Here is a 26,475-nt window from a genome sequence, read left to right as displayed (position 1 = left end):
TTGCACACATCTCAGGAGGGATTTTGTTCCACTCCTCTTTGCAGATCTTCTCCAAGTCAATAAGGTTACGAGGCTGACGTTTGGCAACTTGAACCTTCAGCTCCCTCCACAGATTTTCTATGGGATTAAGGTCTGGAGACTGGCTAGGCCACTCCAGGACCTTAATGTGCTTCTTCTTGAGCCACTCCTTTGTTGCCTTGGCCGTGTGTTTTGGGTCATTGTCATGCTGGAATACCCATCCACGACCCATTTTCAATGCCCTGGCTGAGGGGGTTCTCACCCAAGATTTGACGGTACATGGCCCCGTCCATCGTCCCTTTGATGTGGTGAAGTTGTCCTGTCCCCTTAGCAGAAAAACACCCCCAAAGCATAATGTTTCCACCTCCATGTTTGACGGTGGGAATGGTGTTCTTGGGGTCATAGGCAGCATTCCTCCTCCTCCAAACACGGCGAGTTGAGTTGATGCCAAAGAGCTCAATTTTGGTCTCATCTGACCACAACACTTTCTCCAGTTCTCCTCTGAATCATTCAGATGTTCATTGGCAAACTTCAGACGGGCCTGTATATGTGCTTTCTTGAGCAGGGGGACCTTGCGGGCGCTGCAGGATTTCAGTCCTTCACGGCGTAGTGTGTTACCAATTGTTTTCTTGGTGACTATGGTCCCAGCTGCTTTGAGATAATTGACAAGATCCTCCCGTGTAGTTCTGGGCTGATTCCTCACCGTTCTCATGATCATTGGAACTCCACGAGGTGAGATCTTGCATGGAGCCCCAGGCCGAGGGAGATTGAAAGTTATTTTGTGTTTCTTCCATTTGCGAATAATAGCATCAACTGTTGTCACCTTCTCACCAAGCTGCTTGGCGATGGTCTTGTAGCCCATTCTTGTGTAGGTCTACAATCTTGTCCCTGACATCCTTGGAGAGCTCTTTGGTCTTAGCCATGGTGGAGAGTTTGGAATCTGATTGATTGATTGCTTCTGTGGACAGGTGTCTTTTATACAGGTAACAAGCTGAGATTAGGAGCACTCCCTTTAAGAGTGTGCTCCTAATCTCAGCTCGTTACCTGTATAAAAGACACCTGGGAGCCAGAAATCTTTCTGATTGAGAGGGGGTCAAATACTTATTTCCCTCATTAAAATGCAAATCAATTTATAACATTTTTGACATGCGTTTTTCTGGATTTTTTTGTTGTTATTCTGTCTCTCACTGTTCAATTAAACCTACCATTAAAATTATAGACTGATCATTTCTTTGTCAGTGGGCAAACGTACAAAATCAGCAGGGGATTAAATACTTTTTTCCCTCACTGTATATATATATATATATATATATATATATATATATATATATATATATATAGGGGATTGGAAATAATGCAGACAATTACATTGATGGAAGCTACAATCTATCTGCAACATTAAAGCTCATCCACCCCCTAAAAAAAAAAAAAAAAAAAAAAGAGAGCGAGAAAGAGATGCAACATTTCTCCTTTGAGATAAGCTACACACATTATGCAAAATGATGTGGGCCAGAAGTCTATCTGCCTGCCTGCCTACCTACCTAACTGCTGTGTCTCTTACCTCATATATGAGGTAGTGCTCTTTGATTCGGTACTCCTCCCACTCTCTGCTCTTGGGAGAAGGCGAGGGCGGGCTCTTCCTGTGTTCCTCCACCTCCATACTCATCTGCTTCAGCTTCCCCTCGTGAAACTGCAGCTGCTCCTCCTGCACCAATCGCAGCAACCCATCAACCAGCAGGCAGCAGTAACAGCCAATCACATACCACAATCAATCTAGGGTGCACTGTAAGGACCTATCAAACTATGCTATATTTGTGGCTGTGTGTACCGAATGTGTGTATGCATTGTGCATGTGTGTGATTGCATGAACACACACAAGTTAATGTGTGTGTACCTGGTTTAGCCGGGTAGAGGAGGAGGGCAGTAGCGGTCTACAGAACGTCTTCATGGAGCCGATGGCAGCAGGAAAGGCCGGGGCAGAGAACAGAGCTGCTACCAGGTTAATACGGAATATCCACGACATCATCTCCTCCTCACTCCTACAGAGAGAGAGAGAGAGAGACAGGGGGGAAAGATAGATTTTTATGTGTCTGTGTGTGCTCAGTTGGTAGAACATGGCACTTTTAGTGTCAGGATTGTGGGTTCGATTCCCAGGACCACCCTGTCTACGTCAGATGTATGCATGCATGACTGTAATTCATTTTGGATAAAAGTGTCTGCTAAATGGTATACATGAATATTATTATATTATGAGAGAGATTATGCCACAAGTTGCGACAAAATATCTAAAGGCTAATAATATTCTGCTAATAATAACGCCACATTTCTGTACATCATGAAAGTCAGTTATCATTGCGTGACAAAATAACAATAGTGCATTAGGGGACATAAAGCTCGTTCCCATTAACAGGCCTACCCTACAGGCCAGAGTAGCAGAGGTCTTACGGTGCCTGCAGCAGGAACACCCTCCAGTCAGAGGTCTTTAGTTTAAGGACGTTGGGTCTTTTGCTGTAGTCTGTAGCGCGGGTGGCTAACGCATGGTGGATACGCACAGCGTTCTTCAGGTCCCCCTCACACAGCTCTGCATCAGCCTTATACTCATCCTGTCAACAGGGGGAGACATACACATATAAAGTTGTCAGATAGCTCCTACTACTGTGTGTGTGTGTGTGTGTGGGGGGGGACAGAGAGTGTCACACACACATGCAGCTGAGCTACCACTGCTGCATCCCCTTGTCACCACTACTGCAGTGGTAGAAGTCTGTTTCTATGGTAACGGAGATGTATCTGGTACCTTCTGGAGATAAAGGATCATCCCCTTTAGAACCGCATAGAACTTCTTCCAGCCTCGCCGTCCTCGTGGGGCTAGAGAGAGAGGGAGAGAAGAGAGAGTGAGACAACCGTTATTTCTAACGTTGTTTAAATCCCAATAACTGAAGATTCACGCTCTAAGAAATCCCCTTTCAACCTAGCCTAAGCCAATCTATGTGTGTGTGTGTGTGTGTGTGTGTGTCCTCACTGCGTTTGCCGTCCATGTCTGCGTGGCTCTTGCGGGTCAGGACACCATGTTTATAGGTGACAGCGTTGAGTAGGATGGGGATGGCGATGAAAGGGTTATTGCCATCTGTTACCCTGGCAACCCCCCTCTTCCCCCCTCCCTCACACTGCTCCTCCACCAGCTCCGATAGACTCTTCCTGAACTCCTCTTCCTCACTGCAATACATCATACATCAGATATAACATAGGACACACACACGCACGTGCACACATGCACATGCACACACGAACGCGCATCATACACACACACACACCTGAGAATGGATACTCACATTGCCCATTCAAGCTTCTCGTTCTTTATTGAATTATACAGCACCTAAACAGGAAGTGAAGAAATCAAAATGGTGGGAGAGAAAACTCACATTACACCTGATTGAACTGGATGAACTTCAGAGTAACGCCAAACTTGGAATCTGACCAAATATTACATTAGCAATATTGTCCTAGCGTTGATTACCGTACCTTTAATAGGTCTTTAGGGAAGTCTTTACCGTCGTTTAGGCTATCCAGATTACTGATGAACTGCTGGCAAGACATCTTCTTCCCAATGTTCTGGACAAGAGAAACAAAACCACACAGAGAATTAAAGCTAAATACTGTATCTGTTGAGAAACCTTCAAATATATTTACCACTAGGTGTCAGTGCTGTGCAGGTAGGGCACTAGCTATTCTCCTCATCGTGCACTATGTGTTCATTGGTTACATTACAGCCACAGATATACTGTGTACTGTTTATGGAGAGACACAGAAGAGGTTAGTGCTAAAGGCCACTTACCACCTACGGAGCAGGACAGCCAGAGGTTACACAGAGATCAGACAGAACCCAGGAGGATAGATGGAATGAGAGGAGAGGAGAATAACCGAAGGAGGGAGAGAGAGTGTGTTAGATGCAGGAGAGGATCTGTTAGTATACATACAAGAACAGAGAGTTAAATTGTGAGAGCGCGTGTTAAATTAACACTGGATAAGAGTTAGTATACTGTGGTATTTAGTAGTAGGAGACAGAAAGAGGAGACAGAAAGAGGAGACAGAAGGAGCAGAGGTGAAGAGGCAAAAAAGTAGGACAGAGGACAGAAGAGAGATGGAGATTGAGAGAGAGAGAGCGAGCGAGAGAGAGAAGCTATTGTTGATGCAGCACATCACTTCTAAACAGGTGTTGCCTGGCTTAAAAGGGGGGGGGGATTATTCTTATTCTGAAAGACAGCCAAGCATAAAATATAAATAAAATGAGTCGACTACAGTAGGTTTTTCTATGTCAATAGTGTTGGTGTGTGAGTATGCTGTATGTCAAATAGGATTTATGAGTATTTCTGGGGGATCCTGCCTGTACATTGATTTCCATCCATCTCCACAGATTGTAGGTTTGATAACAGAGCTGTACATACGTGTCCATGTAGATCAGTGTTGAGCAGCATCAGGGCGCAGGTTAACGTATGGGCTCCGTCTGTTGGAAGAAGAAAACATGTTTTTCAATGTTGTTATCTAAATGTCATGGATGACTATTTTATATTTTGAAGTCTCAACAATACCTGGCAGAATACTTTATAATATGCCATTCAAAATGTAAATGTAAGAAATGTATTGTTTTTTAAAATGTTTTTTGGGGGGCCCTAAGCGAGATTTGGTTGGGGGCAGCCCCACCTTGCGGGCAAAACATTTTTAGTGGCCCACCTCTTGATGACGAAGAGAAACTCTAATGTTAATGTCCTGCAATTCTACACATTTTGCCATGGGGCGTAGAGAAAATGTTGCCGTTTTAAAGCATATTTCTTTATACACATTTTGCCATGACTTACAATGCCTTCAGAAAGTTTTCAAACCCCTTAACTTTTTCCACATTTTGTTGTGTTACAGCCTGAATTTAAAATTGATTAAATTGAGATTTTTTTTGTCACACAGAATACCCCATAATGTCAAAGCGTAATTATGTTTTTAGAAATGTTTTCCTAATTAATTAAAAATGAAAAGCTGAAATGTCTTGAGTGAATAAGTATTCAACCCCTTTGTTATGGCAAGCCTAAATAAATTTAGGAGTAAACATTTTCTTAAAAAGTAACAATAAGTTGCATGGACTCACTCTGTGCGCAAGAATTGTGTTTAACATTATTTTTTAATGACTACCTCATCTCTGTACCCCACACATACAATTATTTGTAAGGTCCCTCAGTCGAGCAGTGAATTTCAAACACAGATTCAATCTCAAAGACCAGGGAGGTTTTCCAATGCCTCACACCTACTGGTAGATTGTAAAAAAAAAAGCAGACATTGAATATCCCTTTGAGCATGGTGAAGTTATTAATTACACTTTAGATGGTGTATCAATACACCCAGTCACTAATAAGATACAGGCGTCCTTCCTAACTAAGTTGCCAGAGAAGAAGGAAACCGCTCAGGGATTTCACCATGAGGCCAATGGTCACTTTAAAACAGTTGCAGTTTAATGGCTGTGATAGGAGACAACTGAGGATGGATCAACAACATTGTAGTTACTCCACAATACTAACCTAATTGACAGAGTGAGAAGAAGGAAGCCTGTACAGAATAAAAATATTCCAAAACATGCATCCTGTTTGCAATAAGGCACTAAAGTAAAACTGCAAAAGATGTGGCAAATAAATTAACTTTATGTCCTGAATAAAAAGCGTTATGTTTGGGGGCAAATCTAACACAACACATCACTGAGTACCACTCTTCATATTTTCAAGCATGGTGGTGGGTGCATCATGTTATGGGTGTGCTTGTCATCGGCAAGGACTAGTGTTTTTTATTATAAAAATAAACGGAATAGAGGGAAGCACAGGCAAAATCCTAGAGAAAAACCTGCTTCAGTCTGCTTTCCAACAGACAAATTCACCTTTCAGCAGGACAATAACCTAAAATACAAGGCCAAATATACACTGGAGTTGCTTACCAAGACGACGCTGAATGTCCTAGTTACAGTTTTGACATAGATTGGCTTGAAAATCTATGGCAATAATTGTAAATGGCTGTCTAGCAATGATCAACAACCAACTTGGCAGAGCTTGAAGAATTTAAAAAAGAATAATGAATTTATTGTACAATCCAGGTGTGCAAAGCTCTTAGAGATATGTGTTTTTTGTTTTTTTTTGTTTTTTACAAATGTTAGAATTTGTCTTCCACTTTGACATTACAGAGTATTTTGTATAGATTATTGACAAAAAATGACAATTAAATCAATTTTAATCCCACTTTGTAACACAACAAAATGTGGAAAAAGTATAGGAGTGTGAATACTTTCTGAAGGCACTGTATGTCTTGTTAATATGCTATCTGAGTGAGCATGACTAACAAAGTCAATGGGGGCCCCCTGGAGGTCAGGGACCCTGGGCACGTGCCTTGCATACCCGGTCAGTAATTTGGCAATGAGGTTTAGATAGCTGGCTAGACTAACTTACCTAGTAATCTATAAAATGTTAGCTGACATGGGCTAATTGAGTGACTGTCTATGACTGACATAACAAGAAAAAAAAACAGCTGATGCACTACCAAATTTTGAAATTGCACCTTGTGTGTTCTACTATTCTGACTTCCTAAGAAAAGGAAGGGGGGTCGGGGGCCCCCTAGCAGCCATGGGGCCCTAAGCGTCCTCTTATGTCGCTTAGTGGCAAGAGCCGGCACTGGTTTTTCATTCAAGGCAACAAAGCTGTTATCGTCGTCATCCTCATCCTCATCATAGTCTTCCCAAGCCTCCCCAACACCCTAATTATAATAATCATCATCATCACCATCATCTTCATCATCATCATCATCATTCCGTTTGGATATGTCCTTTCCTTCGGGGGCGAGGGCTGTGGGGTTGCAGACACAGAACCTCTTAGAGAAGTGGACCAGGATCCTTTCTCTCTCCTGGGTCTCCCCCATCAGAGGAAAGGCTTTCAGGAAGTTCCTGAGAATTAGGTCAAAGACCAACGAATGAGAAGGCAGTATTGATTTCAGGCTAGAATGCAGTGTATCTGTCCGTACAGTGATATAGGCTATAAGCTACAACCTCCATTTCTAGGCTTCCTCAAGTTTATTTTGGAAATCGCTAATGGCGACGTAAGAGTAAGGCTACAGTAGACTAGTACAGTACAGTACAGTGGAAACTCTGTGGTTCACCACTCCCAATACAAACATGTTCATTTACTCTGGATATCTGCATGCTGTGGTTTAATACATGCATTCAAGACAGTCCCAAATCATGGTATACTGTATACCAGGAGTTGACAGTTGACTGTATCGCAAAATAGAGCTCTATACTCAAAAATCAACGATAGGCTAATGTGTTGTGAGCAGGGCTGTGAGAATATTGCTGACTGGGTTGACTGGTCTTACCTCAGGGCCTTGTCCAATGACAGGCCAGAGAAATCAAAGAAGCTGAGGTACTCTGACGCCACCAGCTGGCTGAACTCATTACTGGATGATGGACAGAGGGAGGAGGGATGGGGAGCGATAAGAGAGAGAGAGAGAGAGAGAGAGAGAGAGAGAGAGAGAGAGAGAGAGAGAGAGAGAGGGGTGAAGTTTAAGATGATATAAAATACATATAGTACAATATAAACACTGTGAGACATATACATGTGTGACTGAATGACAGTGTGTGTGTGTGGTCTTGTGTGTGTGGTCTTGTGTGTGTGGTCTTGTGTGTGTGTATGCCTGAAACCCCACTTCTTGCCCAGGTGGCGTGCCACATCGCAGCGTTTGAAGCCCTCCAGGTAGAACAGGCGCTTGGCCAGGCGTTTGGCGGCGTTACAGTCGGCACGGCAACCGTTGGACAGGGTGTCCGTGCTGCCTCTCTCCAGCTGCTCTAGACCGCCCAGCTCCGACTCAGAGTCCGACAGCACATCCGTGTCGTTGGCATCACTTACGAGGACACACACAGGGACATTCAGAGATTAGGACAGATTATCCACTTGATAACTGTGGATCTTGCAACATGTGAGGTTGGCATTGTTGAGAACACAACACACACAGACAGATCTCTGTGGACCAACCAACATGACAGCCTTGTTGAGCTGATAGTATGGCACCTACCTGCCCCACAGAACAGGGCCCTAGCAGGACCAACCAACATGACAGCCTTGTTGAGCTGATAGTATGGCACCTACCTGCCCCACAGAACAGGGCCCTAGCAGGACCACTGACTGGCAGTCATAAAGATGAAAACAGAATGTTATAATGATATATGGGAGCTATGAACTCACATTTCAAGACCATTGATGACATAATGTCCTCTAAAGAAGATCCTTTCATTTTTACTAGACAAGAATAAACAGATAGATACGATAATAAATATAAAGAATGTGTGATATTCTACCAACATAAAAGTTACATGGCAAATTAGATATGATTTTCTCATATAACCCTGATTCAATAATAAAAATCCCCTGAAGATGAAGATAGCATATCTGAAACAGAGTCCCTACATCTCTCTATCCTTCTAACCAAAACACATAAAACATCCTAAACAAACACTACTGAAATAGTACTGAAAACAAACGTGAAAGACCTCCAGACCGGACCGGACCAGACCGGTCCAAACCGGACCAGACCGGACCAGACCAAACCGGACCGGACCAGACCAGACCGGACCAGACCGGTCCATGTGTGCTGGTCATCCCTATCATTGTATGTGTCTCTTTGACATTGTCAACATTCTCTCTATAGATGATTCAGATTTTTCTGCATAATCTGATTAGAGCAATTGCATTCCTTCCTAAATTCAACCCGGTGTCCTAGGAGGAGCAATGACAGGCGCAAGTACTACCCCTCCCAGATTGATGTCTCCTGCATCACAATTACCCACAATCCTCACTGCAGGCAACAGCGTGCCCTGAGCACAAGCCTCGCACAATGATGGAACTATACCCAAACGAGAATAGGTACTCATACCTCCCTCTGTACAAGGAAGATATACTCTTCTTCATCCAGCCTAAGACAGACGAGGAACTATCAACAAAATAATTGCCCTCCCTACATTCTATTCATCATTATCTTTCATATGCATGCGCAATTACTGCCCCTCCCAATTTGATGTCTCCTACATCACAATTACCCACAATCCTCACATCAGGCAACAGCATGCAATGAGCACAAGGATGTAACTATCCCCAAACGATGCCCAAACCTGCCCATAGGCTACAACAAACATGTGGTTTTTTATCTTCATATCTTACAGATGCATTTCCTTAGCATTCTGTCCACGTTGGCCACCATGCCTAATCCTAACCACATTTCTGTTCACAAAAACACAGTCGATCTCCTGAATAATGAACAACTCATGCCAGCCTGGGAGTCACGGCAATCCAGGGGGCCCCAGTGAAGACATGCAATGTCCATCAAACGCACAACACACTGACAGAGTCCTAAATGGAACCCTATTCCCTATAGTACATTGCTTTTGACCTGGGCCCAAAGGGCTGCACTATGTAAGGAATAGAATGCCATTTAGGTCAAAGACACTGACTCACAGCCACTGGCATTCAATATGGATTTTCAATATGGATCTTGATCTTTATCTTGGACGAAGTGAACTACAGCACAGCTCCATGTACCTTTCACTGTCACTATTATGCATTTGAGAAGTCGTGAGTAGATTTCCCCTGAATAGTCAGCTAATTTAATAGTGAATCGGTATGTGTGTGTGTGTGTGTGTGTGTCTGTGCCCATACTTAGAGCATGAAACTGCATGTCTGTGACTCACCTGGTAATCTCTCTCTCTCCCAGTTGTGCTGTGTGCTATCCACCCCTAGGCCAGCAAGGGTGTGTCAGGTGAAGGGCTGTGTCTGTCTGTGTGTGTGTGTGTGTGTGTGTGTGTGTGTGTGTGTGTGTGTGTGTGTGTGTGTGTGTGTGTGTGTGTGTGTGTGTGTGTGTGTGTGTGTGTGTGTGCGTGTGTGCGTGTGTGTGTGTGTGTGTGTGTGTGTGTGCGTGGATAGGTGTGTATGTGGGGTTCACAGTCTAGTGCCATAATATTGCAATTTTGGAATTGCACATCCAGTATTTGTGTATGTGACTAAAGTCCAAAACACCCATTGTGTGAGAAAATGGGTGAGTGTGTCTGCTATTTATGAGTAGGGGTGTGTGTGTCTGTGTTTCATAACTGAGGCTTGTAGCTGTATGTGCAAACACTGGCATCCTCTGTGCAATGTCTTGATGGAATAATCCCAAGGACTCGGCATTAAATGATCCACCACTACACCAGTCTAATACACCACTGGATCATTCATAACCTACTGCCCCCTCAGTCTCATTGTGTTATTCAAAACCACAACAACTTCTAAAATAACACAACATTCACTGATGCTGCACTACAGTATACTGCCGTGGCAATAAGTGATAAAGGGTTAGGAATAATAGTCACTGATTTTTTTAAAGGAAAGAAAGGAGTTTGTTAGTTCCTAGGGGCATGTTGATCAACGTTGTTGCCAGTCTCCCGGCATGAGAGTGAGCAATATGTAGCATGGTCAACAGAGATGGTTCAAATGTATTGATCCGCGTTACAAAACCATTATAAACTGACCAAAGTTCGAGCCATACAGAGAATTCATATTAACGTTTTTCTTATACGGCATAGTCAATTAGCTATTCTCAAACGTATGCCAATTATACTTAAAAGTAGCCACATTTTTCATGACAGTGTTCTTAAACTGAATAGTGGTAAATCCATGCTTTACAACGGCTGTCAAAACTGTCCGCTCAATATTCTAATTACAAATACAGCACACACTCCCGCTTATTCTGAGTCTGACTGACACACGAAACTTCAGAACAAGTTAACTGTGAGCAGAACCATGGAAAAAAGACTTACAGAAGTTCGAGAAGCAAGTCGAAATGAACGTCATATTCCTCTTTCCACATTTTCTCTCCCGCATTCGAGGATGGGAATCAGTGTCAAGGAGCTCGCGACATCATCCAGCGGTGTTCGGTAAAATCCGGCATTCAGTCTTTGGCGGTATTTACCCTGAGGCTTAAGCAATCAGATTTTCGTGAGTCTTTTCCAACACAAACGGGACTCGAAGCCCCGCATGGTTATTACCCTGTTTAAGAGCACATAATTATCTAACTATAGTGTTTGTAGCCTACAGCCATTCCCCACAATGTGAATGGATTTGAGATTTTTCCCTTGAAGGCTCTTGGAGTTCTCCCTCAAAGAAAGGATGTGAGGGGCGGAGCGACATACCACAGAATCTACTGAATGATGTTCCTAAATCTTGTTAGTGCACACTCCCTTTGATGATCATGCAGGTCTATATAGCTCATTAGGCCACTTCCTCCCTGGTCTTTTCCCATAGGCTATGTTGTGATGCAAAGAAAAGCCTGTTTTCTCTTGGCATAAGGCTCAGAAACCACATAGTTAGCATATAACTCTTCAGAATACCAGTCATATTCAAAAGATGTGTCATATGATCATATTCAAAGGTAGATCAATTTCTACCCTACAGCTAAGGTAATTTCCCTCTACAGTGCATTCGGAAAGTATTCAGACCCCTTGACTTTTTCCACATTTTGCTACGTTACAGCCTTATTCTAAAATGAATTAAATTGTATTTTTCCCTCATAAATCTACGCACAATACCCCATATGACAAAGAAAAAACTGGTTTTTAGACATTTGTGCACATTTATATAAAAAATCTAATAAAAAAAATATGTACATGTAGGTAGAGGTATTAAAGTGACTATGCATAGATAATAAACAGAGAGTAGCAGCAGCATAAAAGAGGGGTGGGGGGACAATGCAAATAGTCTGGGTAGCCATTTGATTAGACGTTCAGGAGTCTTATGGCTTGGGGGTAAAAGCTGTTTAGAAGCCTCTTGGACCTAGACTTGGCGCTCCGGTACCGCTTGCCGTGCGGTAGCAGAGAGAATAGTCTATGACTAGGGTGGCTGGAGTCTTTGACAATTTTAAGGGCCTTCCTCTGACACCGCCTGGTATAGAGTTCCTGGATGGCAGGAAGCTTGGCCCCAGTGATGTACTGGGCCGTACGCACTACCCTCTGTAGTGCCTTGCGGTCGGAGGCCGAGCAGTTGCCATACCAGGCAGTGATGCAACCAGTCAGGATGCTGTCGATGGTGCAGCTGTAGAACCCTTTGAGGATCTGAGGACCCATGCCAAATATTTTCAGTCTCCTTAGGGGGAATAGGTTTTGCCGTGCCCTCTTCACGACTGTCTTGGTGTGCTTGGACCATGTTAGTTTGTTGATGATGTGGACACCAAGGAACTTGAAGCTCTCAACCTGCTCCACTACAGCCCCATCGATGAGAATGGGGGCGTGCTCGGTCCTCTTCTTTTTCCTGTAGTCCACAATCATCTCCTTTGTCTTGATCACGTTGAGGGAGAGGTTGTTGTCCTGGCACCACACGTCCAGGTCTCTGACCTACTCTCTATAGGCTGTCTCGTCGTTGTCGGTGATCAGGCCTACCACTGTTGTGTCATCGGCAAACTTAATGATGGTGTTGGAGTCCTGCCTGGCCATGGAGTCATGAGTGAACAGGGAGTACAGGAGGGGACTGAGCACGCACCCCTGAGGGGCCCCCGTGTTGAGGATCAGCGTGGCGGATGTGTTGTTACCTACCCTTACCACCTGGGGGTGGCCCGTCAGGAAGTCCAGGATCCAGTTGCAGAGGGAGGTGTTTAGTCCCAGGGTCCTTAGCTTAGTGATGAGCTTTGAGGGCACTATGGTGTTGAACGCTGAGCTGTAGTCAATGAATAGAATTCTCACATAGGCGTTCCTTTTGTCCAGGTGTGAAAGGGAAGTGTGGAGCGCAATAGAGATTGCATCATCTGTGGCTCTGTTGGGGCGATATGCAAATTGGAGTGGGTCTAGGGTTTCTGGGATAATGGTGTTGATGTGAGCCATGACCAGCCTTTCAAAGCACTTCATGGCTACAGACGTGAGCGCTACAGGTCGGTAGTCATTTAGGCAGGTTACCTTAGTGTTCTTGGGCACAGGGACTATGGTGGTCTGCTTGAAACATGTTGGTATTACAGACTCAGACAGGGAGAGGTTGAAAATGTCAGTGAAGACACTTGCCAGTTGGTAAGCGCATGCTCGGAGTACACGTCCTGGTAATCCGTCTGGCCCTGTGGCCTTGTGAATGTTGACCTGTTTAAAGGTCTTACTCACATCGGCTAGGGAGAGCGCGATCACACAGTCATCCAGAACAGCTGATGCTCTCATGCAGGTTTCAGTGTTACTTGCCTCGAAGCGAGCGTAGAAGTAATTTAGCTCGTCTGGTAGGCTCGTGTCACTGGGCAGCTCACGGCTGTGCTTCCCTTTGTAGTCTGTAATAGTTTGCGAGCCCTGCCACATCCGACGAGCGTCGGAGCCGGTGTAGTACGATTCAATCTTAGTCCTGTATTGACTCTTTGCCTGTTTGATGGTTCGTCAGAGGGCATAGCGGGATTTCTTATAAGCGTCTGGGTTAGAGTCCCGCTCCTTGAAAGCGGCAGCTCAACCCTTTAGTCTGAGAGTCCTTTAGGTGCCCTTTGGCAAACTCCAAGCAGGCTGTCATGTGCCTTGTACTGAGGAGTGGCTTCCGTCTGGCCACTCTACCATAAAGGCCTGATTGGTGGAGTGCTGCAGACATGGTTGTCCTTCTGTCAGAGTGACCATCGGGTTCTTGGTCACCTCCCTGACCAAGGCCCTTCTCCCCCGATTGGTCAGTTTGGACTGGCGGCCAGCTCTGGGAAGAGTCTTGGTGGTTCCAAACTTCTTCCATTTAAGAATGATGGAGGCCACTGTGTTCTTGGGGACCTTCAATGCTGCAGAACATTTTTTGTACCCTTCCCCAAATCTGTGCCTCGACACAATCCTGTCTCGGAGCTCTACGGACAACTCCTTTGACCTCATGGCTTGGTTTTTGCTCTGACATACATTGTCAACTGTGGGACCTTATATAGACAGGTGTGTGCCATTCCAAATCATGTTCAATCAATTGAATTTACCACAGGTGGACTCCATTCAAGTTGTAGAAACATCTCAAGGATGATCAATGGAAACAAGATGCACCTGAGCTCAATTTCGAGTTTAATAGCAAAGGGTCTGAATACTTATGTAAATAAGGTATTTCAGTTGTATTATTTTTATTTTTAGCAAACATTTCTTAAAACCTGTTTTCGCTTTGTCATTATGGGGTATTGTGTGTAGATTGATGAGGAAACATTTTAATATAATCCATTTCAGAATATTGCTGTAACGTAACAAAATGTGGAAAAAGGGAAGGGGTCTGAATACTTTCCGAATGCACTGTATTTGGCCCTGGTGTTGTGTATTGTGTTGCCAACCATCTCTGACTCACCCTCCAAAAGCGAAGACGTGGACTGGGGGCATTGTGATAGGTATAGATAACACACACACACACACACACATCCCTCCTTCCCCCTTCTAATCTTGAGGAATCGTGGAGACAAAAAGAAAGTGCCAAGGGGAGGACAGACAGACGGAGGAAGGGAGAGGGGGATAGAGAGGATCAAAAGAAGAGAGTAGGCACCTGGGATCCTTATCTAGAAAATACCATATAGGCAGCCATTGAAAGCTCGACAGCCATGATGTGACAGGACCAAAATAGGCCCTGATCACTAAGCTAGCAGGAAACAGGATGTTGTTATCACCATAGTGATGCAAGTCACTGACAAATATTCTAGTGAAGAAAGTGTTTATGTAAGGCGGACGGGTCTCACAGAGTTTCAACCCCCCAGCTCCATCTGACTTCTCAAATGGCCACCACATTCTAACATTAACTGACATCAGCATTCCCTTCTAGCAGGCATCATAGGCCCGCAAACCCAATCATGACGTCAAATGATTGCAACGCAACCTCCAAAAGGAATACTTTGGAGTCTAAAACAAAATGCTTGTTTTAGTAGCTGCAACAGTGCAGTAATATCTAACAATACACAACAATACACACAAATCTAGGCTCAAAATGTCCAGAAACAAATAACTTTCTTCTGAAACTCGTCAGTCTATTCTAGTTCTGAGAAATGAAGGCTATTCCAGGCACCTCACAGGTCCTCAACTGGCAGCTTCATTAAATAGTACCCGCAAAACACCAGTCTCAACGTCAACAGTGAAGAGGCGACTCTGGGATGCTGACCTTCTAGGCAGAGTTGCAAAGAAAAAGCCATATCTCAGACTGGCCAATAAAAATAAAAGATTAAGATGGGCAGTCTGAGATATGGCTTTTTCTTTGCAACTCTGCCTAGAAGGTCAGCATCCCGGAGCCTTCATTTCTCAGAACAAGAATAGACTGACGAGTTTCAGAAGAAAGTTATTTGTTTCTGGACATTTTGAGCCTGTAATCGAACCCAGTCTGATGCTCCAGATACTCAACTAGTCTCAAGAAGACCAGTTTTATTGCTTCTTTAATCAGCACAACAGTTTTCAGCTGTGCTAACATAATTGCAAAAGCATTTTCTAATGATCAATTAGCCTTTTAAAATGATAAACTTGTATTAGCAAACACAACGTGCCATTGGAACACAGGACTGATGGTTGCTGATAATGGGCCTCTGTACGCCTATGTAGATATTCCATTAAAAACCAGCCGTTTCCAGCTACAATAGCCATTTACAACATTAACAATGTCTACACTGTATTGATCAATTTGATGTTATTTTAATGGACCAAAAAATTGCTTTTCTAAGTGACCCCAAACTTTTGAACGGTAGTGTATGTGATGGGATGTATAGACATTATGGAAGGTATGTGGATAGAATATACAGTGGGGAAAAAAAGTATTTAGTCAGCCACCAATTGTGCAAGTTCTCCCACTTAAAAAGATGAGAGAGGCCTGTAATTTTCATCATAGGTACATGTCAACTATGACAGACAAATTGAGGAAAAAAAATCCAGAAAATCACATTGTAGATTTCTGGCTCTCACAGACCTGTAACTTCTTCTTTAAGAGGCTCCTCTGTCCTATACTCGTTACCTGTATTAATGGCACCTGTTTGAACTTGTTATCAGTATAAAAGACACCTGTCCACAACCTCAAACAGTCACACTCCAAACTCCACTATGGCCAAGACCAAAGAGCTGTCAAAGGACACCAGAAACAAAATTGTAGCCCTGCACCAGGCTGGGAAGACTGAATCTGCAATAGGTAAGCAGCTTGGTTTGAAGAAATCAACTGTGGGAGCAATTATTAGGAAATGGAAGACATACAAGACCACTGATAATCTCCCTCGATCTGGGGCTCCACGCAAGATCTCACCCCGTGGGGTCAAAATGATCACAAGAACGGTGAGCAAAAATCCCAGAACCACACGGGGGGACCTAGTGAATGACCTGCAGAGAGCTGGGACCAAAGTAACAAAGCCTACCATCAGTAACACACTACGCCGCCAGGGACTCAAATCCTGCAGTGCCAGACGTGTCCCCCCTGCTTAAGCCAGTACATGTCCAGGCCCGTCTGAAGTTTGCTAGAGTGCATTTGGATGATCCAGAAGAGGATTGGGAGAATGTCATATGGTCAGATGAAACCAAAATAGAACTTTTTGGTAAAAACTCAACTCGTCGTGTTTGGAGGACAAAGAATGCTGAGTTGCATCCAAAGAACACCATACCTACTGTGAAGCATGGGGGTGGAAACATCATGCTTTGGGGCTGTTTTTTCTGCAAAGGGACCAGGACGACTGATCCGTGTAAAGGAAAGAATGAATGGGGCCATGTATCGTGAGATTTTGAGTGAAAACCTCCTTCCATCAGCAAGGGCATTGAAGATGAAACGTGGCTGGGTCTTTCAGCATGCCAATGATCCCAAACACACCGCCCGGGCAATGAAGGAGTGGCTTCGTAAGAAGCATTTCAAGGTCCTGGAGTGGCCTAGCCAGTCTCCAGATCTCAACCCCATAGAAAATCTTTGGAGGGAGTTGAAAGTCCGTGTTGCCCAGCGACAGCCCCAAAACATCACTGCTCTAGAGGAGATCTGCATGGAGGAATGGGCCAAAATACCAGCAACAGTGTGTGAAAACCTTGTGAAGACTTACAGAAAACGTTTGACCTGTGTCATTGCCAACAAAGGGTATATAACAAAGTATTGAGAAACTTTTGTTATTGACCAAATACTTATTTTCCACCATAATTTTCAAATAAATTCATTAAAAATCCTACAATGTGATTTTTCTGGATTTTATTTTCTCATTTTGTCTGTCATAGTTGACGTGTACCTATGATGAAAATTACAGGCCTCTCTCATCTTTTTAAGTGGGAGAACTTGCACAATTGGTGGCTGACTAAATACTTTTTTCCCCCACTGTATAGTATATCTGAAAAATATGTAGGATAGAATAGTATATGTACAGCAATAGTTGAATAGGATGGACTTGACTAGAATATAGTATATACATATGAAATGGGTAAAACAGTATGTAAACTTTATGAAAGTGACCAGTGTTCCATTATTAAAGTGACCAGTGATTCCATGTCTATGTACATAGGGCAGCAGCCTCTAAGGTGCAGGGATGAGTAACCGAGTGGTAGCCGGCTAGTGACAGTCACTAAGTTCAGGGCAGGGTACTGGGTTGAGGCCGGCTAGTGATGGCTATTAAACAGTGATGATCTTGAGATATAAGCAGTTTTTCAGTCTCTCGGTCCCAGCTTTGATGCACCTGTACTGACCTCGTTTTCTGGATGATAGCAGGGTTAACAGGCCGTGGCTCGGGTGGTTGAGGTCCTTCATAAAGCATATCGCAGGCTGTTTTAAAACTAGGCTACTTGTGGACTGGACCGTTAACCAATTGTTTAGACTACACCTTGTTCAGTCATGTTGCCTCATTAGCTAGCTATAGCTAACAACCTGGGGCGCGTTCAGCAGGACACAACGTTTTGGAACGTTCAGATAGAAAAATGCTATGTAGAACAAACATGCCTCTCTGACATGTTGAATAAGGAATAACGTTGGCTCTATTCACAGAACTTCTATCTGCAACGTTTGAGAACGTTTCTCAACTGAACGTGGCCATGGTAACATTACCAGTAGCATGCTGAACGTAGCCATGGTAACATTACCAGTAGCATGCTGAACGTAGCCATGGTAACATTACCAGTAGCATGCTGAACGTAGCCATGGTAACATTACCAGTAGCATGCTGAACGTAGCCATGGTAACATTACCAGTAGCCTGCTGAACGTAGCCATGGTAACATTACCAGTAGCCTGCTGAACGTAGCCATGGTAACATTACCAGTAGCCTGCTGAACGTAGCCATGGTAACATTACCAGTAGCCTGCTGAACGTAGCCATGGTAACATTACCAGTAGCCTGTATGCAAACATTTGGTGGTACAGAAAGAAAGGAAAATGGATAGCAAACAATTTATTGACTAAATCCCTCTTGCCACTACACTATATCTTTATTTTGAGTTAAGGTGGACCCAGTGACTCAGCCTGGAGCACTTGGACCAGGACTCGAGCGGTAGGACTCGGACACTCTCTCTCTCTTCCTCTCTCTCTCTCTCAATTTCAATTCAATTCAATTTAAGGGCTTTATTGGCATGGGAAACATATGTTAACATTGCAAAAGCAAGTGAAGTAGATAATAAACAAAAGCGAAATAAACAATTTCATTGTGATATTATGTGACATTAAAAGACATTTCAAATGTGATATTATGTGCAAATAGTTAAAGTACAAGAGGGAAAATAAATAAACATACATATGGATTGTATTTACAATGGTGTTTGTTCTTCGCTGGTTGCCCTTTTCTTGTGGCAACAGGTCACAAATCTTGCTGCTGTGATGGCACACTGTGGTATTTCACCCAATAGATATGGGAGTTTATCAAAATTGGGTTTGTTTTCGAATTCTTTGTGGATCTGTGTAATTTGAGGGAAATATGTGTCTCTAATATGGCCATACATTTGGCAGGAGGTTAGGAAGTGCAGCTCAGTTTCCACCTCATTTTGTGGGCAGTGTGCACATAGCCTGTCTTCTCTTGAGAGCCAGGTCTGCCTACGGCGGCCTTTCTCAATAGCAAGGCTATGCTCACTGAGTCTGTACATAGTCAAAGCTTTCCTTAAGTTTGGGTCAGTCACAGTGGTCAGGTATTCTGCCACTGTGTACTCTCTGTTTAGGGCCAAATAGCATTCTAGTTTGCGCAGTTTATTTGTTAATTCTTTCCAATGTCCCGTGTAGCTCAGTTGGCAGAGCATGGCGCTTGCAACGCCAGGGTTGTGGGTTCGATTCCCACGGGGGGCCAGTATGAAAAAAAAACATGTATGCATTCACTAACTGTAAGTCGCTCTGGATAAGAGTGTCTGCTAAAATATTTAAACAAAAGTAACAACAATTATATTTTTGTTTTCTCATGATTTGGTTGAGTCTAATTGTGTTGCTGTCCTGGGGCTCTGTGGGGTCTGTTTGTGTTTGTGAACAGAGCCCCAGGACCAGCTTACTTAGGGGACTCTTCTCCAGGTGTCACGCCCTGGTTCATCTCTCTGTAGGTGATGGCTTTGTTATGGAAGGTTTCGGGATCGCTTGCTTTTAGATGGTTGTAGAATTTAACGGCTCTTTTCTGGATTTTGATAATTAGCGGGTATCGGCCTAATTCTGCTCTGCATGCATTATTTGGTGTTTTACGTTGTACACAGAGGATATTTTTGCAGAATTCTGCATGCAGAGTCTCAATTTGGTGTTTGTCCCATTTTGTGAATTCTTGGTTGGTGAGCGGACCCCAGACCTCACAACCGTAAAGGGCAATGGGTTCTATAACTGATTCAAGTATTTTTAGCCAAATTCTAATTGGTATGTCAAATTTTATGTTCCGTTTGATGGCATAGAAGGCCCTTCTTGCCTTGTTTCTCAGATCGTTCACAGCTTTGTGGAAGTTACCTGTGGCGCTGATGTTTAGGCCGAGGTATGTATAGTTTTTTGTGTGCTCTAGGGCAACGGTGTCTAGATGGAATTTGTATTTGTGGTCCTGTTAACTGGACCTTTTGTGGAACACCATTATTTTTGTCTTACTGAGATTTACTGTCAGGGCCCAGGTCTGACAGAGTCTGTACAGAAGATGTTGGTAGGCTGAATTACTGTTGATAGGACAAGGTTTGTGCACATGGAAGTCAGTGATTTATGTTTACTATAGGTTAATAAGGCTATATAAATGTGAACACGGAATGAGGGAGAGCTCTGTTTGTTGTTTTGGAAAGTGTGTTGTTTTGGAATGTTTGTTGTTTTGGAAAATTTTCAAAGTCTATTGAAAAAGTTTGGTTAATAGCTAGTTAACTTTTGTTTGGATCCCGCAACGCAGTTGGCATCAGTTGCTGGGACCGCTGCTATCTATCCAGGGATCCTACCGACCAAGGCCGGGTCTAAGGAGCTGTTTGGCGTAGCAGCTAGCCTAGCTGCTAGCTAGCTGCCTATCAAGCTAGCTGGGTTTTCTTAAGGGCTGGAATGCACCCCGCTACGCGGTTAGCCATTGTGGCTGGGACCGTGGATTGTCCCAAGCTTGTGGCTGTCTAGATCCCTGCTGTTTGTTGTTTTCAATCTTCCTTGTGACCTGCCCTGTCTGGAACTGCGAGGAGTAACAGCGTAACCTACGTTGTTACCGTGACAAAGACCAAAGCCGGATCTTTTAAACAAACAAAAATAGTTCTACAAGCAGTTGTTACAACAACAAGAAAATAGCTTCAAGTGTTTTGTCCAAATACTGGTGGAGTCAACTAAATGAAGAGCAATTTGCAGTTCTCCCAGGGTCAGCTCGATGAGTTGAAACAGGAGAACGGCAAGATGACAACAATCTGTAAGTCATTGAGAGAGGACATCAGTTCTGTATGTGAATCCATGATAACAATGACGGAGAAATCAGATTATCTTGAGGGACAATCAAGGCGGAACAACATGGTTGTGGACGGAATTGCAGAATCTCCACATGAGACCTGGATGGAATCTGAGGTCAAAGTTAGGGAAAAAATGTTGGAGAAACTGAAGATGGATCACAGGAAGATTGAGGTGGAGCGCGCCCACAGGACTGGAAAATCCAGCACTGGCCCAGGTGACAGGCCCATGCCTATAGTGGTCAGGTTCCTGAGGTTCAAGAACAATGTAGCTGTTCTGGAAAGAGCCAAGAACTTGAATGAAGTAATATCTTCCTCAACGAGGACTATCCTGAAGCTGTGCGCCAGAAGAGGAAAGAAATTATCCCAGCCATGAAAGCTGCCAGAGAGCATGGGGACATTGCTTAAATCTGCTATGACAGGCTCATTGTCCACCCTCCCTCCCAAATGCCTGGAAGGGATGAGAGAGCCAAGCCTATGGGTTTGTAGCTTCAACCCCGCAGCACACACACTTACACACACCAACTGATTAATGGACAGCTGAATGTATATTTTTTAAAATCTTGTTTGCTCTTTTCCATATTAGGTCTATCTCTGATAAGCTACCAAGGAAAGGGTTGAAAATAGCCCATATTAATATATGCAGCCTTAGCTGCATTAATATATTAGCTATTTCTGAGACTCACTTAGATAATTAATTTGATGATACAGGGATATAACATCTATAGAAGAGATAGAAATGCTTATGGGTGTCACGGTTTCGGCCGAGGCTGCTCCTCCTCCTTGTTCGGGCAGGCTTCGGCGGTCGTCGTCCCCGGAGTACTAGCTGCCACCGTTCGATGTTTCATGTTTGTTTGGTTTTGTCTGTTTGTACACCTGTCCCTTGTTAGTGTTTGATTTGGTTGCCTATTTAGTTTTCGTGTGTGGGGGCAGGTGTTATGTGGTATTGTTTATTGTCAAGCTGTTGCTCTTTTGTATTACTCTCGTGTTTGTTGTTTTCCGAGAGTCCGCACTGTGTGCGCTATCTTCATTTTACGCACTGTGTGTGTTGTGCGTAATTTGTATTTTGCCTCCCGGTTGGGTTGGCTGTTCGCCTGTTTGGTGCTGCATTTTGTTAACTAAAGTCTGTTGACGAACGCCCGTGTTTCCTGCGCTTGATTTCCTCACCGCATCTACACTCAGCTACTGACAATGGGGGAGGTGTTGCTGTATATATTCAGAGCCATATCCCTGTAATGTTTAGAGAAGATCTTATGTTGCTATAGGTCACCAAGTGCTAATAGTCAGTATCTAAATAATATGTGTGAAATGCTTGATAGGGTATGTGATTTAAACACAAAGGTCTTTTTTGTTGGGGACCTGAATATTGACTGGTTTTCATCAAGCTGTCTGCTCAAAAGAAAGCTTCTCACTGTAACCAGTGCCTGTAATCTGGTTCAGGTTATTAATCAAGTGTTTACAAACACTACAGGAACAAGATCATCCACATGTATTGATTACATTTTTTACTAATACTGTATGTAACAGTGTTGCTTCCGTCCCTCTCCTCGCCCCTACCTGGGCTTGAACCAGGGACCCTCTGCACACATCGACAACAGTCACCCTCGAAGCACCGTTACCCGTCGCTCCACAAAAGCCACGGCCCTTGCAGAGCAAGGGAAACAACTACTTCAAGGTCTCAGAGCGAGTGACGTCACTGATTGAAATGCCACTAGTGCGCACCGCTAACTAGCTAGCCATTTCACACCGGTTACACTCACCCCCCTTTTGACCTCCTCCTTTTCCGCAGCAACCAGTGATCCGGATCAACAGCATCAATGTTGCTTCCGTCCCTCTCCTCGCCCCTACCTGGGCTTGAACCAGGGACCCTCTGCACACATCAACAACAGTCACCCTTGAATCACTGTTACCCGTCGCTCCACAAAAGCCGCGGCCCTTGCAGAGCAAGGGAAACAACTACTTCAAGGTCTCAGAGCGAGTGACGTCACTGATTGAAATGCCACTAGTGCGCACCGCTAACTAGCTAGCCATTTCACACCGGTTACATGTAGAACGTTGTTCTAAAGCTCTATCCATACCCATTGGATGCAGTGATCACAGTATAGTGGCTATATCCAGGAAAGCCAAAGTTCCAAAAGCTGGGCCTAAAATAGTGTATAAGAGATCATACAAAAGATTTAGCTGTGACTCTTATGTGGATGATGTAAAAAATATGTGTTGGTCTGATGTGATTAATAAGAAGCATCCAGACGCTGCACTTGATTCATTTATGAAATTGCTTCTTCAATTATTGATAAACATGCACCTGTTAAGAAACTGACTGTTAGAACTGTTAAGGCTCCATGGATTGATGAGGAATAACTGTATGGTTGAAAGTGATGGGGCAAAAGGAGTGGCTAATAAGTCTGGCTGCACATCTGACTGGCTGACTTTCTGCAAATTGAGAAATTATGTGACTAAACTCAACAAAAAGAAGAAGAAACTGTATTATGAAGCCTAGATCAACTTATATCAACTTAATTATGGGCAGAGAGACAAATTCAACTCCATCTTTCATCGAATCAGATGGCTTATTTATCACAAAACCATTTGATGTTGCCAATTATTTTAATGATTACTTCATTGGCAAAGTGGGCAAACTTAGGCAGGAAATGCCAACAATGAACAGTGAGCCATCGTATTCATGCATAAAAAAACAAATAATGAAAGGAAATAATTGTAAGTTTGAATTTTGTAAAGTTAGTGTAGGAGAGGTGGAAGAATGATTGTTATCGATCAATAATGACAAACCTTCTGGCATTGACAACTTAGATGAAAGCTACTGGGGATTGTAGCTGACTCTATAGCCACTCCTATCTGTCATATCTTTAATCTGAGCCTAGAGGAAAGTCTTTGTCCTCAGGCCTGGAGGGAAGCCAAAGTCATTCCACTACCCAAGAGTGGTAAAGCAGCCTTTACTGGTTCTAACAGCAGACCTATCAGCTTGCTGCCATCTCTTAGCAAACTGTTGGAAAAAATTGTGTTTGACCAAATACAATGCTATTTTCTGTAAACAAATTAACAACAGACTTTCAGCATGCTTATAAAGAAGGGCACTCAACATGTGCTGCACTGACACAAATGACTGATGATTGTTTGAAAGAAATTGATAATAAGAAGATTGTGGGAGCTGTACTGTTAGATTTCAGTGCAGCCTTTGATATTATTGGCCATAACCTGTTGTTTTGCGAAAACATATGTGTTAGAGCTTTTCTACCATATCATATCGTGGATTCGGAGCAATCTATCTAATAGAACTCAGAGGGTTTTCTTTAATGGAAGTTTATCTAATGTCAAGCATGTAATGGGCAGCTCTCTAGGCTCTCAACTATTTTCTATTTTTACCAATGACCTGCCACTGGCATTAAACAAAGCATGTGTGTCCATGTATGCTGATGATTCAACCATACAGAGCCTTGCAAAAGTATTCATCCCCCTTGGCGTTTTTCCTATTTTGTTGCATTACAACCTGTAATTTAAATGGATTTTTATTTGGATTTCATGTAATGGACATACACAAAATAGTCCAAATTGGTGAAGTGAAATTTAAAAAATAACTTGTTTAAAAAAATTATAAAAAATAAATAATGGAAAAGTGGTGCGTGCATATGTATTCCCCCTTTGCTATGAAGCCCCTAAATAAGATCTGGTGCAACCAATTACCTTCAGAAGTCACATAATTAGTTAAATAAAGTCCTCCTGTGTGCAATCTAAGTGTCACATGATCTGTCACATGATCTCAGTATATATACACCTGTTCTGAAAGGTCCCAGAGTCTGCAACACCATTAAGCAAGGGGCACCACCAAGCAAGCGGCACCATGAAGACCAAGGAGCTCTCCAAACAGGTCAGGGACAAAGTTGTGGAGAAGTACAGTTCAGGGTTGGGTTATTAAAAAATATCAGAAACTTTGAACATCCCACGGAGCACCATTAAATCCATTATTTAAAAATGGAAAGAATATGGCACCACAACAAACCTGCCAAGAGAGGGCCGCCCACCAAAAATCACGGACCAATGCAAGGAGGGCATTAATCAGAGAGGCAACAAAGAGACCAAATATAACCTTGAAGGAGCTGCAAAGCTCCACAGCAGAGATTGGAGTTGCTGTCCATAGGACCACTTTAAGCTGTACACTCCACAGAGCTGGACTTTACGGAAGAGTGGCCAGAAAAAAGCCGTTGCTTAAAGAAAAAAATAAGCAAACACATTTGGTTTTCGCCAAAAGGCATGTGGGAGACTCCCCAAACATATGGAAGAATTGAGCTTTTTGGCCATCAAGGAAAACGCTATGTCTGGCGCAAACCCAACACCTCTCATCACCCTGAGAACACCATCCCCACAGTGAAGCATGGTGGTGGCAGCATCATGCTGTGGGGATTTCTTTCATCGGCAGGGACTGGGAAACTGGTCAGAATTGAAGGAATGATGGATGGCGCTAAATACAGGGAAATTCTTGAGGGAAACCTGTTTCAGTCTTCCAGAGATTTGAGACTGGGACGGAGGTTCACCTTCCAGCAGGACAATGACCCTAAGCATACTGCTAAAGCAACACTCAAGTGGTTTAAGGGGAAACATTTAAATGTCTTGGAATGGCCTAGTCAAAGCCCAGACCTCAATCCAATTGAGAATCTGTGGTATGACTTAAAGATTGCTGTACACCAGCGGAACCCATCCAACTTGAAGGAGCTGGAGCAGTTTTGCCTTGAAGAATGGGCAAAACTCCCAGTGGCTAGATGTGCCAGGCTTATAGAGACATACCCCAAGAGACTTGCATTTGTAATTGCTGGGGGGGAGGGGAATAGTTATGGATGCTCAAGTTTTCTGTTTTTTTGTCTTATTTCTTGTTTGTTTCACATTAAACATATTTTGCATCTTCAAAGTGGTATGCATGTTGTGTAAATCAAATGATACAAACCCCCCAAAAATCCATTTAAATTCCAGGTTGTAAGACAACAAAATAGGAAAAATGCCAAGGGGGGTGAATACTTTCACAAGCCACTGTATATGCATCAGCAACCACAGCCAATGAAGTCACTGAAACCCTTAAAAAAATAGTTGCAATCTGTTTTGGAATGGATGGCCAGTAACAAACTGGTCCTGATCATCTCTAAATCTAAGAGCATTGTATTTGGTACAAATCATTCCCTAAGTTCTAGACCTCAGCTGAATCTGGTAATGAATGGTGAGGCTGTTGATCAAGTTGAGGAGACTACATTACTTGGTGTTACCTTAGATTGTAAACTGTCATGCTCAAAACATACATTCAGTGGTTGTAAAGATGGGGAGAGGTCTGTCTGTAATAAAGAGATGCTCTGCTTTTTTGACACCACATTCCACAAACCAAGTCCTGCAGGCTCTAGTTTGATCTTATCTTGATTATTGTCCAGTCATATGGTAAAGTGTTGCAAAGAAAGACCTAGTAAAGCTGCAGCAGGCCCAGAACAGAGCGGCACATCTTGCTCTTCATTGTAATCAGAGGGATAATATGAATACTATGCATGCCAGTCTCTCTTGTCTAATAGTTGAGGAAAGACTGACTGCGTCACTTCTTGTTTTTACAGTTTTTTACAATCACTTTGGCACT

General features: G+C 43.4%; 1 protein-coding gene across 2 annotated transcripts in view; it reads right to left on the bottom strand.

The window, feature by feature from the left end:
* The window catches only part of LOC121558728 (PH and SEC7 domain-containing protein 2-like), a 60,008-nt gene that overhangs the window by 4,721 nt on the left and 28,812 nt on the right, over positions 1-26,475 (bottom strand). The window contains exons 4-14 of one of the 2 annotated variants that reach the window (XR_006661917.1): positions 7,741-7,935; positions 7,411-7,491; positions 6,822-6,982; positions 4,459-4,519; positions 3,538-3,628; positions 3,348-3,391; positions 3,038-3,231; positions 2,813-2,883; positions 2,464-2,621; positions 1,913-2,057; positions 1,580-1,723 (exon numbers count right to left, since the gene is read on the bottom strand). Coding sequence is in view for 1 of the 2 variants with exons in the window: in XM_045226584.1 (XP_045082519.1) it covers positions 1,580-1,723; positions 1,913-2,057; positions 2,464-2,621; positions 2,813-2,883; positions 3,038-3,231; positions 3,348-3,391; positions 3,538-3,627; positions 4,461-4,519; positions 6,822-6,982; positions 7,411-7,491; positions 7,741-7,935 (1,342 nt within the window). In the remaining variant the exon portion in view is untranslated. The remainder of the gene's footprint in view (positions 1-1,579; positions 1,724-1,912; positions 2,058-2,463; positions 2,622-2,812; positions 2,884-3,037; positions 3,232-3,347; positions 3,392-3,537; positions 3,629-4,458; positions 4,520-6,821; positions 6,983-7,410; positions 7,492-7,740; positions 7,936-26,475) is intronic. The other variant, XM_045226584.1, reaches the window with a different exon arrangement.

This window comes from Coregonus clupeaformis, chromosome 2 (genome assembly GCF_020615455.1).
Source record: "Coregonus clupeaformis isolate EN_2021a chromosome 2, ASM2061545v1, whole genome shotgun sequence".
NCBI lineage: Eukaryota > Metazoa > Chordata > Actinopteri > Salmoniformes > Salmonidae > Coregonus > Coregonus clupeaformis.
The sequence above is the reverse complement of the archived record's forward strand: the minus strand, read 5'-3'. Positions and strand labels throughout refer to the sequence as shown.